Source organism: Phocoena phocoena, chromosome 1, assembly GCF_963924675.1.
Source record: "Phocoena phocoena chromosome 1, mPhoPho1.1, whole genome shotgun sequence".
NCBI classification, from domain to species: domain Eukaryota; kingdom Metazoa; phylum Chordata; class Mammalia; order Artiodactyla; family Phocoenidae; genus Phocoena; species Phocoena phocoena.
Window position 1 is genome coordinate 155,772,396 of NC_089219.1, and position 15,045 is coordinate 155,787,440.

The following is a 15,045-nucleotide window of genomic DNA, read 5'->3' on the forward strand; positions in this document are numbered from 1 at the left end:
CCTGGCTGCCTACATTTAGAGTAAAAGACACAATGCATGTGATGGCCTCCCAGGACTTACCCAATCCATCCCATCACATATCCGACCTCCAGCCCTCCTGCTGTCTCTTCCTCCCCACTGACTAAGTCAGCCAGGGTGGCCTCCTTGATATTCCTCCAAGCTGCCCGCCCTATTTCTGCCTTAGAGTTTTGGGACTGGTTATTCTTGCTCCCAGGGAGTGGTCTCCCCATCATACATTCTGACAACTCCCTCACTTCAAGTCTTTGCTCAAATGTCAACTTATAAAATCCACCCTGACTACCCTATCTAAAATCAGAACCTACCTGTACACTCCTCCAGCACTCCCAACCCAAGCCTCTTCAGTGAGCTTCACATCCTTTTCCTTATCCCGTAGCGCCCATCAACCTGTGACAAAGCATAGAATTTATTTATAACATCCGTTTCCACACGAGAGTGTAAGGAGGGAGAAAGCATGCAAGAAGGAGCACGCAGGCAAACGCTCTTGTCTAATTTATTCATTGATACGTCCAAGCATAGAGAACAGGAAGATGCTTGATAAATAGTCCTGAATAAGATACAGATGAGGAAACTAGTAGTAAAGCTCAGAAAATTTAAGAAACTTCAAGGTTATAGAGCTAGAAGAGGGTCACAGTAGAATTCACACTTGGGGATGTCTAACTTCAAATCTCTTAGCCTCTCTGCTATCCTTGTTTTCTTCTTTGCGGTATGCGGGCCTCTCACTGTTGCAGCCTCTCCCGTTGCGGAGCACAGGCTCCGGACGCGCAGGCTCAGCAGCCATGGCTCACAGGCCCAGCTGCTCCGCAGCATGTGGGATCTTCCCGGATCGGGTCACGAACTCTCAACCACTGCGCCACCAGGGAAGCCCCTCTCTGCTATCTTAAGTCCATGCAATTCAGGATTTGTTTTAATCAGTGCCATGGAAATTCTCACTCCACTGAATAGGATCACTAAAGTGTTCTCTGTCTAGATTTATATATATTTTTTCCATTTAAACAAAGGAAACAGAAGAGGGGAATTCATCATGGGTTATTGCGGTAGTTTTACAGCAATTTTAGCAATAATGACATTTAAGTAATAGCGATATTTAATGATAGCATAATAATAATAAAATAATAGCTCTTAAATGTATTGAAGACGAATCGCATGCTAAACTCGGTGCTAAAATATTTCCATGTATATTTTGTGCAAAATCCTTATGAATATTCTATCAGATGAGCTTTATGTGTAACTCCACCAGGCATACTTCTCTTATTCCGCTTTCAAAGACAAGGAAATTGATGAGAAGTGTGGTAACCGTTTGATCAAGATGAGACTGGTAATAAGTTGTGAGTATGAATTTAAATTCAGGTCTAACTCCAGAATTTGATTCTCAATCCATACATGAAAATTCTGATAATTCCTTTGATAAGGGTATGTTCTCTCCTGGAAAACATCCCCCATTATGTCTGCCTGTGTTCATACCTTCAGAACACAGTCAAGTTTGAAACATGATAAAAATGTTTAAATAGTGTGCTTTAATAAATGGAAATATCTTCATCTAAACAATAACACAAAAAGGCAGGCTGAGCCCGAAGTGGCTTCGTTGCTATCTTCCATCCAGAACATGAGAAGGAATCAACAGCTGCAGAGTAAAGAAAGCATGAAACCCAGAGATGGAGGATTCTGTAAATGACCAATTACAAGACTATTAAGCCACACTTTCATAGCAAGAGGCAAAATATTCCATTAAACTGAAAATTCTTCTACCCCTCACTCCAAGGCCCACACAAACATTAATGTTGCATTTATTAGGATGTATTTCCTGTGCTCTAGCAACTTGACTTTCAGCAACTGTATTAATACAGTCCTTTCGCTTTGCACATATATCTGAATGATGGATTCCATTACTGGAGTTTTGTAGAAAGAGTGGAGTGAATGAAGTAAAGTTTGGGAAGAGCCATCATAATCCATAATGATGGGCACTGAATCAGGACAAGAAGAAACCTCTCTTCTCATTTATTTGAATGAAAATTCTACTATATATTTATTGTCTCTGTACAGGGCCATCTGTTGAATAATGGAAAACAAGCACCTTTCATTTGGAGGTAGGATTTGTGTGCTCAAGTTTCGATGGGCCTGCAGAATTAATCTTGTTTTAGAAATGAAATAAAATGTTAATTTCTTACTGTAAGTAGATGTGGTTAAGCAACTGGCAACTTTGGTGTCTTTAAATCACTGCAGTTTCAGGGTAGGCAAATCTATAATTATTTCAAGCACTTCTTTATTGGTGCAACAATTGAGCAGTGTACATAGTGGTCGACAACCTGGGCATTGTCAGACGACTCTAAGTTTGAATCTAGACTTTGCCACTCACCAGCTGTGTGACTTTCAGCTATGAGAATCACTTTCTTCAGCTTTACAGTGTGGATTATTATATGCCCTTTGCAGAACTACTGTAAGAACTAAATGTATATGGGCACAGTGGCTCATAGTAAGGGCTCAAATTAGTACTGTGGTCACTACTAGTAGTATTGAAAAGAAATTAGAACTTCTATTCTCATAAAGTGGGATATGTGTCCCTTTATCATTGTAATTTCATATCATTTTACTTTTGACCTTATAATTTAATAGCTTGATCCAAGAAACATTTAGCAGTAAATATAACTGAAAGAAGATTACCTGTCAAACATGAAATACTGTAGTATCAAGTGTGCTGGCACAATACTCTTCTCAGATAATTAACCTGTAAAAATATGTTATTGCCTTCTTTTTAATTGAGCACATTGAACATATATATTTACTGTGCCAATTGGCGAAAGGTCCATTAATTAATCAGTCTAACTATATGTTGCATAAACGTCTTCTAAACATAATTGCATATGTATTTTATTTGTTGGGAAAATGTGTTTGAGATTGTTCTTTTCCGCCTATTTAAAGTAAAAGAGGGTGAGAGGTAGAGTTAGGCTTAATGTACTTTGCACTCCGTTATGCCATGAAAATGCTTCTGTGCCCTGGAGACAACAACAAAAGATTTGCTGTAATGACAAGAATCAAGTATGTTCTAAAGCTTCCAGGTAGGAGGCGTATAGGTTGCAGTTTATATCAGAAGTCTTTGCTCTCTCTCTCAACTGCGTCTAGAGGGGAAAGATGTGGTCACAAATGCTTCAAGGTGATATAGTAAATGTTGGAAAAGAGGGGGGTAGGAGGCAGAGTTTTGAATATCTCAAACCTGAGCTATAAGGACTTTATTTAAAGAAAAGAGCGGATATGATTTTTCACTTAAGGAATGCCAGTCAGCAAACCTGACACTAATGTAGGAAATTAGCTCTTTTAGCTATGATGCTTTCAAATGCACATGGCTGAAAACAAATTCAAAATAGTCAAAGGAAATTTAAAAACAAAAACCAAACAACAACAACCACCTCAACAAACAAGTACTAGAAATTCAGGGATGCAGCCATATTCAGATACAGCTGGATCTGGAAGTTCCAGAGTGTCAGCAGGGTTCCAGCTCTCTCTCCATCGCTCAGCCCTGCTTACCTCTGCAAGACTTTATTTTACAGAAAGTCTCTTCTTGTGCTGGATGGTCACTGTGAGTCCCAGAGTCATATCTCCCCAGCTTAGAAATTCCAGAGAGAAAAGACAATTCTTCCATTTTGCTCTGAGAGAAACATCCTGGGGAGGAGTCTGATAGACTTAGCCGAGGTCAGATGCTTACCCATGAGCCAATCACCTGCTTTAGTGGAGTTCAGTCCCTGGGCGACTCATCCCCTGGGCCCCTGAGGAGGCAGGATGGCATTATCTGGCAGTTCTCCAAGAAAAGCCTGCTGTTTTTGTAAGATGAAAGGGGAGAGGACATGGATAATGAAACCTGTATCTGCTTCTGTAAAATCCACAGAATCTTACTCCCTGCCCTGTGTCGATGACCATGCAGTAAGCTGACCCAGGAGGTCATTTTTCCCACAACAGTCTTTATATATATGACTAAGGAACACACTGGTAAAAGAATATGGGAGAAAGTCTGAGTATGACAAGTCAGCTAGACTGATATTAACTAAAAAAGCTGTGTGAAAATATCCTTAAAAAGTTGCCCCCAACTCACTCAAAGTCCAAAGTTGGAGCTGGAAATACAATGTCATGGAGTTTGGATAAGAACAGGTTTTCTCCAAGCTGAACTATGACACAGAGATTAGAGACTTCTAGAAACTATGCTTTTTCAAAGAAAAAACATCACATGAGAAAAATGAGGCCTCGAAAAATTAAATGACTTAAGCTAATTAATGGCAGGACTGAGACTAGAGTATACTTTGTGTAATTGGCTATGGTCTTTTTTTTGTTTGTTTTTTTTGTTATCACTTCAGAACGAGACAAACTTAAAGAAAGGAAACACAACCAAAACTCAGTGCTTGGAAAAGAGATCGATGTGAACGCCCACTTGTTTCTTACGTATAAAGTTATCCCTCGCAGTGTTTTGGAGGAGAAAACGCTGGCTCTTCCCAACGTTGGTTACATACACAAAGATTCCAAAGACAAGACAAGTTCTTTGCAAACAAAGTAACTAGAACCAGCTCAGGCTTCCCCGCGCCGGGTCCTACGTTCCACGGTCAGAACCACCAACTGTATCCCCCCAAGTAACAAGGTGATTCAGAAAAGCTGGCGCCCTCAGAGAAGGGAGAAAACTTAGCAGGGAAGAGAGTCAGGAGGAAACTTGCTAAGCTTCTTGCTGGGGTCTGAAAGGATCCCAATAGAGTCCTTAAACCCCTCAGGTTTCCCCAATCAAGCACCCTCGCCTCCAACCTGGGCCACCCCAGATCTGACTATCAGGCGACAGAAGTCTGCGGACGCACGAAGAGCTGACCACCCCACGAGAGGGACCTACGCGCGGCCGCCCCCACTCACCCGCGGCTCCCCGGGAGACGGGAGACCAGCCCGGGGGCCAAGTCCTGGGCGTGGCTGACTCGCCTCTCTCCGAGCCCGGCTCCAGCTCGCCTGGGCGCGGCCCGCCTGGGCGCGGCCCCCCTGGGCGCGGCCCGCCTGGGCGCGGCCATCTTGACCACCAAGGGGGCCTCGCGCCGGAGGCCCCTGACCGGGCGCCCTGAGCGGAGCCGGAGCGCCGGGGAGGCCCAGGTCGGCGCCCTACGTACCCCGCGCGCTCGCGCCCCGTCCACGAGCGACGACAGTCCCGCACGCAGCGCCCGACCCAGGCTTCCGCGGAACCAGCGCCCCACGCAGCCCGCACCGCGGCTCAGGCGGCGCCGAGGGCGGCCCGGGCGGAAGAGCGGGCGCGGGGCACGCGCTCGGTAACCTGGCAACGCGGAGCAACCCGGCGTCCCCCGCGAACCCCAGCCCTCTACCGCGAGGAAGCACGGGCCCCCGCACCCGCCGCCCAGCCCGCGCCGCCCCTGGGTCGCTCCGCCCGCCGCTGCCCGCTGGCTATGGTCTTTTAAATCCGTGATACAACGTCTATATGTAACAAATCTGTTAAACCCTAAATGTTTATGATATTCAAGTAATCCATTATCTGAATTATTCTTGAAGGTAAAACATCCAAAGACTTCTTAATTGTATGGGTATACATACATAAAATACACGTGGAGGTAACTTCAAATATAGTATGTGCCTGTCTCTATTCTTTCCCTCTCCGCTCTTTTAAAAAATGCCCCTTTAAAAATTGCCACTCACCATCTGTTAGGTAAATTTGCGGAAACAGTAAATGTGGAGACAGAAATTGTTATAGAGACTATTCCAAATGGCACTGACACCAGTATTTATGAAATTTTTAAAAGGGTAAGTTAGAGTTGTTTTTTTTTAAAAAAAAATCCCACTATAGTAACACCACATCATCCTAGGTTCCAGTTCTATCCTATTACATAAGATGGAGAAAGAGAGAGAGAGAGAGAGAGAGAGAGGAGAAAGAGAAAGAAGAAAGGAAGAAAACCAAGTACTTATGTATAAAATGTTGCTCCCAAGGTTTGAGATTATACTCAAGCATCAATGAACAGAAGGAAAACACTTACAAATTTACAAATGTATTTCATTTATGGTATGAGGGACACAGGTTTAGATTTGCAACACGCTCCCACAAGGGTCAAATTGACCACTTTTTTCTATCTAGTTGCTCTTGAGAGAACAAAACAATTGAAACAGATGCCATTCAATTCCAAGTCTATAGCTTAGACCATGTCACTGTACATGAAATATTGTTCATTCAGAGTCAGCACATAGCAAGAGTAATTTATACTCTCAGAGTGTTTGCTCTCAAGTCAATAGCAGAGGAGCCTTGAATAAAAACGTTCCCATTACTTTCCATTGTAATATATCTTACTTATAGCCCATGAAACAGTGGTCAGAGGAGATTTATTCTTTGGACACCATATTATATAATCTCTCCACTTTAAGCCATCCCCCACTCGGCGATTATTTTTTAAATATGTTACTCGTAGTCAATATTAATTTACATTTAATCTTTCTTAGCATTAGGAGAGTATTGTTTTGTACAGGCTCAGAAACAAATCTCCCGAAATTCCTCCCTGATGCTCCCTTCAGGCTGAAAATGCATTGCAGGGTGGCTGCAGTGACTTAATTCTAGTTGGCAGAGCCCTGGCCACACACTAATTTCATTAGCCTCAAACTCCTGGATTTGAAAGATCCACTGAATATGATTCCTGTCCTCTGACATGTCACTTACTAACCAATTCAGTGTGCATACAGAGGAGCGAAAGGACTTGCTCAGCTCTGGCCCACCGGCAGGCAGATGAGAATTCCCAGTCAGAGACACTGTTGACATCTGACTGGTCATTCTTGCCCAGGTCCTCATTTTCAGGAAGGAACCTCAATCCAGGCTTTGCTGGCAGCTGCAGCATTTGTTACATCCATTACTAGCTCCTTGTTCCTTCCTGCCCCCCAGTGCTTAGCATCCCCCATTTCAGTCACTAAGTCTTCCTTCCCCCAGCCTAGAAGCTTACCTTACCATAAATTTTTATCTCAAATGATAGGTTAGGCACATTCCCCACAGCAACCCACAGGGACTGGGGAAAAGAAAACTCACATCTCTGGAGAGCTAAGAATTCAACCATTTAGAGGAGTTTCTTTTATACAGGACAGTCTTCATTGAGCTGAACCCTGCAATCCCAGAGAAGATTCACCTACCCGTTCTTTTCCTCTATCCCTAAAGTGACTGTGTCTTTGAACAATGGGTCTGTGTTCCACTATTCTCTCTATTCATTTTGCAGGTTTACAGAGGCTGGGAAACTGGGGACTGGACTTACATGCCAGGAGCTTCTAAGATCACACGCAAAAATAAGGCTACTGGAAGAGATTGTTGGAATCTATCTCTGTATATTTGAACATGGGCAGTGGTTAACCAGGATGCTCACACCAAGCTTATATCCAGCTTGCAGCACAAGCTACAAGTTGGTGCATCCCTCCTACTACCAGCCTCTTCTCAATAAATGCAGGTGAAAACTGGGGGCTCTTTTCCCTCAGCTGTTCAATCCAACACGAATAGCTGCAATTTGTAAATTAGAGGAAAATGACAGTGTTTTCTCTGAATGGTTTTGGTCCCAACGCGCACTGCTAATGCTGGCATTCAGTTCCTTTCCTTCCCAGCCCAGGGAACGGGGGAACTAAGCATAAGGCAAGCATTCTCTTTTCGTGCAAGTGCCTCAGATCCACACACCAGAGAAGGAATCAGCTCCCCCTGGAATCTTTTTCAGCAAACACAATCCTTCAGCCTAGTCTGCAAGCTCTCTCTTGACTTTAAGATTTCATTCTTTTTTCGACACGCAGGCCCATCTGCAAGCTCCCAAGCTCCAAGTGAAGGCACCAAAATAATTTTAAAAATGTCAAACAGCAAATGTGCCTTCAACCCCCAGAGCTCCAGTAAAAATACTGTGAGTTGCCCCCGTGGTTCTCAGGTGACCTCTGGCCTCATCCTCCCTGCAGCGCTGCCTCCTCAGGTTCTCTAGTTTAAGCTCAGAGGTAAAGGAAGTGCTTCTGGGTTTTGCTTACAACAACCCAGGCTCTTCCTGAAAGCATTACCTCAAAGTGAAGGCTGCCCAGGAGCACTTTTGGCCTTGCAAACATCTAGAGGTGGCATACTCAACAGGTGCTAGGGATGCTCAGAGGCTCAGAGGGGCCATACCAGGCTGCAGCTTTAGACAGGCACCCCTCCTTCTAGCACAAACACAAACTTCATACCCCTGGGTGCTGATGTAGTGACAGCTTGAATCTCACAAGGAGTCCCCTCCAGAAACCCAACGTGCTTCAGGAAAGGCACTTGAGAGGGAGCCAACTTTTTAGCTACGGGGAGCATAAGGGTCAGCCAGAACATCTGGAGAAGGGACTAACTGAGCTTGGGTCCTACCAGGCAGGGAGAGAGCTGTGCATTAGGAAAGGATCACTTCAAGACAGAGATGAACAAAAAACTTGGAGATAGGAGTAGAGAAGGAAAAGAGAGGCAGAAATTGAAAGGGAGAACATAAAAACAGAGACAAAAAAAAAAAAAAAGCAGGGAGAAAGAGACACAGGGAGAGAGACACACAAGGAAAGACAGAGAAACAAGAGAACCCATAGTCACGCAGACCCTGAAACTCAATTTCTTCATCCAGAGCCATCCATCTATACCCAGGGCGGCACAGGAGCCTTGGGGCCGAGGCTGCGGGAGCAGGCGGTGAGAGAGCACTGCAGCACCGCCCACCGCTCAGCGGGCCCGATCCGCCGTCCTCGCATCTTCCGCCGTTGCCCGCCTGCACCCGCCGCTAGAGGACCGCCCGGCCTTGCTCAGCGCACCCTACTGCCTCCCTCCAGGCGCCTTCTTGTCTGGCTCTGAGAATCGTCCTCAAAACCCAGGACTGGGGCTGGGGGCTGCGTTAGGGAGGTCGTGGGAAAGGATGGGCACAGGGTGGGTGCAGAAAAAGCGACTGTGTTTCGCAGTTAGCATGAGCTCACCTCCGGGCTCTGAGCTGGCAGGAGTAGAAAGCTGATCGCCCGGCTCCTGCCAGTGGCCGGATCGCAAAGGCAGTTTAGACGGTGCAAACAACTGCCCAGAGCAAATCACCTGGGGGCACGTCTGCGGGTGGCTTCTCCCCGCTTGAGCACAGTCCCCACGCCTTCCGCCCCATGCCCTCGCAGAGACAGGTTACAGGTCGGGAAATCCAACCCGAGCGAAATGGGCAATTCACGTCCAAATGTAGGTGAAGACCTAGCCTTCGGTTTAAGAACTGCCTCCCTAAGCTCTTCTCGAAAATTTCCAAGGCAGCTGCAGCTTGTCGGGCGGCTTGGGGCAGGGAAGCTGAGGAGTTGAGAAATGCCTAGTTTCTAGGCGTCTTCTCATCTTTCATATTCTTTGCGCCTAAGTGGCTCTCACAGGAGCCCGGCACTTTTACAAGCCTGTTTTGGAACCATATTTCACTCTAATGCAAACCCATTTAAATCATCGCCTTGTTTTTCGGAGACTGTTTCTTGTCAATGGGGCCATAAATCCAGAATGTCAAGCCGGATGGAGTGGAGCGCGGACAGGGGAGAGATGGAAGGGAAATGAATCAAGCAGGGAAAGTACCTCCTCGCGTGAGGTGGGAGGGATTCGGCAGGATCTCCAGGGTGGAAATGAGCGAAGGCTGACCAGACCCCGCACCCCTGGAGTCCAAGCCAGCCTTCAGGATAAAGAGCGCGGGGAGCTACGACGCGCTCTGCCCCGGAGGGAGCGCCCCCCACCTGGAAAAGCCTCAGGATGTACAGGCTACCATGATGGAGACCGAATTCCCAGAAGCCCCAATCGCTCCAACTACTTTCTCGGGCTTGACGAAAACCGGAGGCTCGCCGTTGGTGCAGCGCACTTCGGAGGTGTCCGTCTGGATGAGCGCCTGGACGAAAGTGAGCGACTGTTCGAGCGCATAAGTGTCCCTGGAATAAGAGTCCAGGATCCGCGCTCCCAGCGTCGCGTTGGGCAGCAGGTTGGGATCGCTGTTGATCTGGTCCAGGGCGTAGAGCATCGCTTCCAGCCTGTGGATCCCGTTCTCCCTCTTGATGTCGCCGCAGGGCACTCCGCTGGGACCCTTCGCGTGCACCGGGAACAGCCCCCCGAGGATGACGTCCCCCTCGATCCGAATGGAGTGCGGGGCGTACATCTCCTGGCCGCGCGCCGCCGCCGCCAGCGCGCACAGAAGCACCTCCAGCACGCAGCAGAGAAACTTCATCAAAGTCAGAGCGCGGAGCAGCTTCCCCAGCTGGACCATGCTGCTCCCGCGGCTGCGGTGGTGGCGGCGGCACTCGAGGGGACGGTGGCGGGCTCGCCGGAGTCCTGGCCCCTTGGGGTGAGCTCCTCCGGGGAAGCCCAGGGTCTCCTGCGGGCGAGGAGGGTAGGGGCGCCCGGGGAAGGGCAGCCGGCGAGGGTGGGGGGTCCCGTGGCGCCTGCCAGCTTGGGGCGCCGTGCGCTCTTGGGTTTCCTGGCCAGCGCGCCGCACTCGAGCTCGCGCTCGGTGGCTTGCAGCTCGAGCTCTCCAACAGCCCAGTACTGGGGAGAGAGCGAGGATGGCTATCGCTTTAAATGCGCGTTCGGCTCCCTCTCCTCCTCTGCCCACTCCCTCCCACCCTCGCTCGCTCTCAGGCTCTCCCCACCCTTCCCAGCGCCCACCCTCCCCACGGTTTTGCATCATCACGCAGGGAGGGGCTGCGTGCTGAGGTAACGGGGGGGGGGGAATGGGTGGGCGGCTGTGTGTGGGGGAGTACCTCCGATTGGGAGTTTCGAGGTCCCCAGGGAATCTGAGGATTGCAGGTCGCAGGCGAAGGCTGAGCTCCTGTTTCGGTCTCACTGTAGAAGCCGCTCGCTCGCCCGCCTGCACCCACACGCACATTCTAGGCACAGGGTGGCATCAGCCCCGGACAGGGCGGTTCTAGCTGGGGCTGACTGCTTCCAACCCTGAGGTCCGGAGCCGGGGCTGTCAGCGCCGGGAGAATGCGAGGTAGTCGAAGGTGATGCCGCCAAGCATGAAGGGTAGTAGGGAGACCCCAGTCTCTACTGCTAATTCGTCTGTGCCAGTTTTTCCTAAGAAACACACACATACACACAGGAGCCTGATTTATGACCTAAAGAACCTTTACGCAGAGACTTCTCCGGGGCCAGGCACTGGGCTAGCCTGTGGGGAAAAACGCCAACAAGAAATGCTGGGAATGGAAATGCATCTTTGGTCTTCAGGGGTTACTGTGGCCGGAGCCCGATGAAGCAACCCTGGTCTCCAGTAAATCTGTGGCGGATTCGCTCCTTTTCTTCCTTTCATCGCAAGAGATGGAACAACTGAGAACTCTGCAGAGCGCACTTTCTTCTCTGGCGCTGACAGGTGTAAGGCTCCCTCCTACCCATTTCCAGAGATGCTTTGGGGCTGATGTCAGGTTTCCTCGGGCAGGAAATAGCAAGAAAGAGGTGACAGTAGGAGGAGCAGACAGAAATCTCCCCATCGATCCAGTGATCCATTCTTTTTTCTTTTTTTTTCTGGCTGAAGATTTGGGGGGTTTGGGGAGTGGAATCAGGATGCCAGAGCAGGTTGTAGTGCAGTTAGGAAGCTGTTTTTCAAAGGTGTCCCCTCCTGCAGGTCCAGCCCAAACTTGGCCCATTAAAGCAACAAGTGGCCCTAGTTCCTACACAAGGAAGGGCAATATATCTGCCCTTGGTGCCCACGTGTACTGCTTATGGTGGTCTCTACTCTTGCTGAGCCTTTCTGTTGGAGTGCAGCGAAACTGTCTTATACAGAATTGAGGGCGCAGAGAAAACCAAAACAAGACTATACTTTCTGTTGTAATGTTAGTGTACTAAAGAAAAATATCCTTGCACATAAACAAAACAACCCCCACACACACACCTAAAAAGTCAGAAGTTGGGAAGTTGGTTGTCTCTTCCACCAACCGCCTGTATGACCTTGGCACTTCTGTTCCTGTGCCTGAGTTTTACTTTGCCCATCTGTAAAATGATGAAATTGAATTGAATGTTTTACAGGTTAACTTTTAACTTTCAAATCCTCTGTTGAAATAGGCCATGCACCTTTGGCCACGGTGTTCTTTTTAGACCAATATCCTTTGTTGCATTATGTGTAGGGCACCCGTTTTTTGATACCCAAGCAACACTTCAAACATTTCCTGGTACAGAGGATTTTATTTTTTTTCTTGTTGACCACCCATTTATCTTCCTTCTAGGGAGAGTCCAGTCCATCATTTTCTTTTCAGACATGCCCCTCCTCCAGGTTTCAATACTTAAGGTTTGAGGAGGAAAAAAACCTTCTGGCTACAGTGTTCAAGGAAGGGAATAGAGGCTAACAAGAGTTATGCAGGAATAATCCCTGGACTTCTGCTGGAGTAACGAGGTTGATGACATAGGGTTACCACTGTCCAATAGACAATCCGTGCCAGAGTTAAAAGAAAATGGAGCCTCCTTCCTCTAAATGCTTTATGTATATCTTTTGGACAATGTTACACTATTTGATTTTGTAAAAACATACCATTTTACTGCCATCTTCAAGAAAAGTGATGTAAAAACTATGCGAAGCTACCCCTGTATACAATGTGATCATCCATCACTCATAGATGTGATGCCCTGCTATATAAGTGCACATCTTGTGCAACATTATGCTGTGATGCGCCCGCCCCTTCCAGCCAGCCCTGGAGCTGCGAGCGTATAAGCCCGCAGCTGTGCCAGAAGCTCCCACATAAACAGGGAAATATTTGAATCCCATAATGAGAGATACCAGAGAGGAGAAAAGGCAGAGAGAAGAAGGGGTGGGGAAGAGAGAAAGGGACCTGGTTAAAACATGTGAACTCCTGGATCCACATGTGCCTGAAAGATTGCCTCTTTTTTTTCAATTATATAGTATTTTATTTCTGTTGTTTGAAGTCAAAATAGCCTCTTGTAACTCACCTATTCTGCTATTCAATACATTGGATCAAAAAGGCTGGAACAAGTGAAATAGATATCCTGGTAAGGCAGCATTAGCTAATTTGGAAAGGGGGAAAGAAGCAAAGCAATAGAAAGGCATCCTTGGGAACACAAATACTGTGATCCTAGTATTTAGGCATCAGTACCTCAGGCTATATGTGATAGAGACTGTATCCTTATTTAGTTTTTAATTTAAGGCTATCTAGTGGGCACTTGGTGCCAAAAACTATATTTGAAGAGCTGTGTTACAAGTAATAACACTTGATTTTTCACCTGCCCATGTGAAGATCTATGTTCTCCTCTTCCATTTCCAGGTCACAGCTTGCAATTGCTCAACAAATAGTTCTTGGCTGGCTGTTGAATGTTGCCTTATTCTGTGTTCTCTCTTTGCTCTACTCACTCTCCCCAAACATCTGGCAGCAATCATTATCTTCTTTTTGTTGCAGTCACCTGTGTGCATGTTTTATTTCCCTTGCTAAGCTGGAAGATCCTTGAGGGTAAGGGGCTAGGTATTATAAGGGGCTAGGTATTATTTATCTTTTTACCTCGGACAATGTTCAGAATGGTGTTTCGTACCTAAGAAGCACTCATGTGTTGAATGAATCAGAATTGGTTTGCCATTCCCCACTGCCTTTATCTCACAATAACAGAAACATAAAGTGGGCAGAGCAGAAACGACAGCAAATAAATTGTCCTCTTAGTCACAGAATGCAGTTTCTAGAACTTAAAGAATAATCAGTAGATTTTGAAATAATTTTGTTTTACAAAAATTTCGTAAGATTGAAATACTCTAACCTTAAAGCTCTCGATCAACTCTAAAGGAGGGCTTTAATTGGCTCTTCCTGAGTCAAGTGTTTATTCCTGGGCCGATAACTGGGGCCACTGTCATAATAGAAAGTGTGATTTGTTACCAGAGAAAGAGGAAAGTGACGCTGGGCTTGCAAGATATTTATATCTTCAGGCAGAGTGCATAGGATCTGGAACTTAATTGGTGACGCAGTATTTGTTTGAGATTATATGAATGAAAAATCGTTGTGTAAGAGTGATTAATCTAAAACTTGGCCAGTCATTGTCCTAGTGTCATATTAAGTTGCAGGAGAATCTAGTTTTAGGCACAAAGATCATAAATATAAAATGTGTTCCCAGGCTTGGTTCTGTGTAGTCAGTAATCTATACTCACCCACTCATTAATAAAAATGAAAGTGAAGGACTCAGTCCTAACTTATATGCTTAGCATTGTATCTTGTTAACAATCTCAGGTTTATTTTCTTTGTTCTCCCCTGTCCATCATCTTCTGCAGAAAATAATGTCTCCACCTCCAATTCCCTGTCTATTTAAATCGAACTTGTAATTTATAAAGTTGTCCTCCTTAAGGGCTGCTGCTTCTGCCACAGTAATGTACTCTGGCCATTATTATACCCTTCCATCGTTCATGTAGGTCTCCATCCATAGGTTTTATTTTCATAGTTTTTTTTTTTTTTTTTTTGGCGGTATGCGGGCCTCTCACTGTTGTGGCCTCTCCCGACGTGGAGCACAGGCTCCGGACGCGCAGGCTCAGCGGCCATGGCTCACGGGCCCAGCTGCTCCGCGGCATGTGGCATCTTCCCGGACTGGGGCACGAACCCGTGTCCCCTGCATCGGCAGGCGGACTCTCAACCACTGCGCCACCAGGAGAGCCCTATACTTATGATTTTATATTTGCTTATTTACTTTTGTCTCCCCCCTCAGCTCAAGAGAGACTATATTCATCTGTGTTAATCACTGCTGTATTTCTTGAACATGCCTATAAATCATACTGAAGAATAGTGCCTGAAATTTGGTAAGGGGTCAATCAATTTTCCTGGCTGGATGAAGAAATGTATTCATAAATTAATGAACAGATCTGCGGGGCTTCTGACTTGAGGACTAATGGGAAGAGGATGGCAAATGGTTGGGACAGGGTACTGCAAGAAGCAGTATTTGGAGTACTCAGATAGCTATCCTAACTGATAAGATTGTGTTCATTTAAGTAGTTTTAATGAGAGAGCTGGGAACTAGGGACACACAGCATTAAGGTTTTTATAATGCATTCTGTAGAGTTCTTTTTAAGTCTGTACAAATATCATTGAAAATATATGTGTACA

General features: G+C 46.6%; 1 protein-coding gene across 1 annotated transcript in view; it reads right to left on the reverse strand.

Moving 5' to 3' along the window:
- The window catches only part of LOC136118268 (UDP-N-acetylglucosamine--peptide N-acetylglucosaminyltransferase 110 kDa subunit-like), a 38,603-nt gene extending 29,873 nt beyond the window's left edge, over nt 1-8,730 (reverse strand). Inside the window, 2 exon segments of the mRNA XM_065871553.1 lie at nt 4,900-5,531; nt 8,626-8,730. Coding sequence (XP_065727625.1) covers nt 4,900-5,531; nt 8,626-8,730 — 737 coding nt within the window.
- Between the last annotated feature and the right edge of the window lie 6,315 nt (nt 8,731-15,045).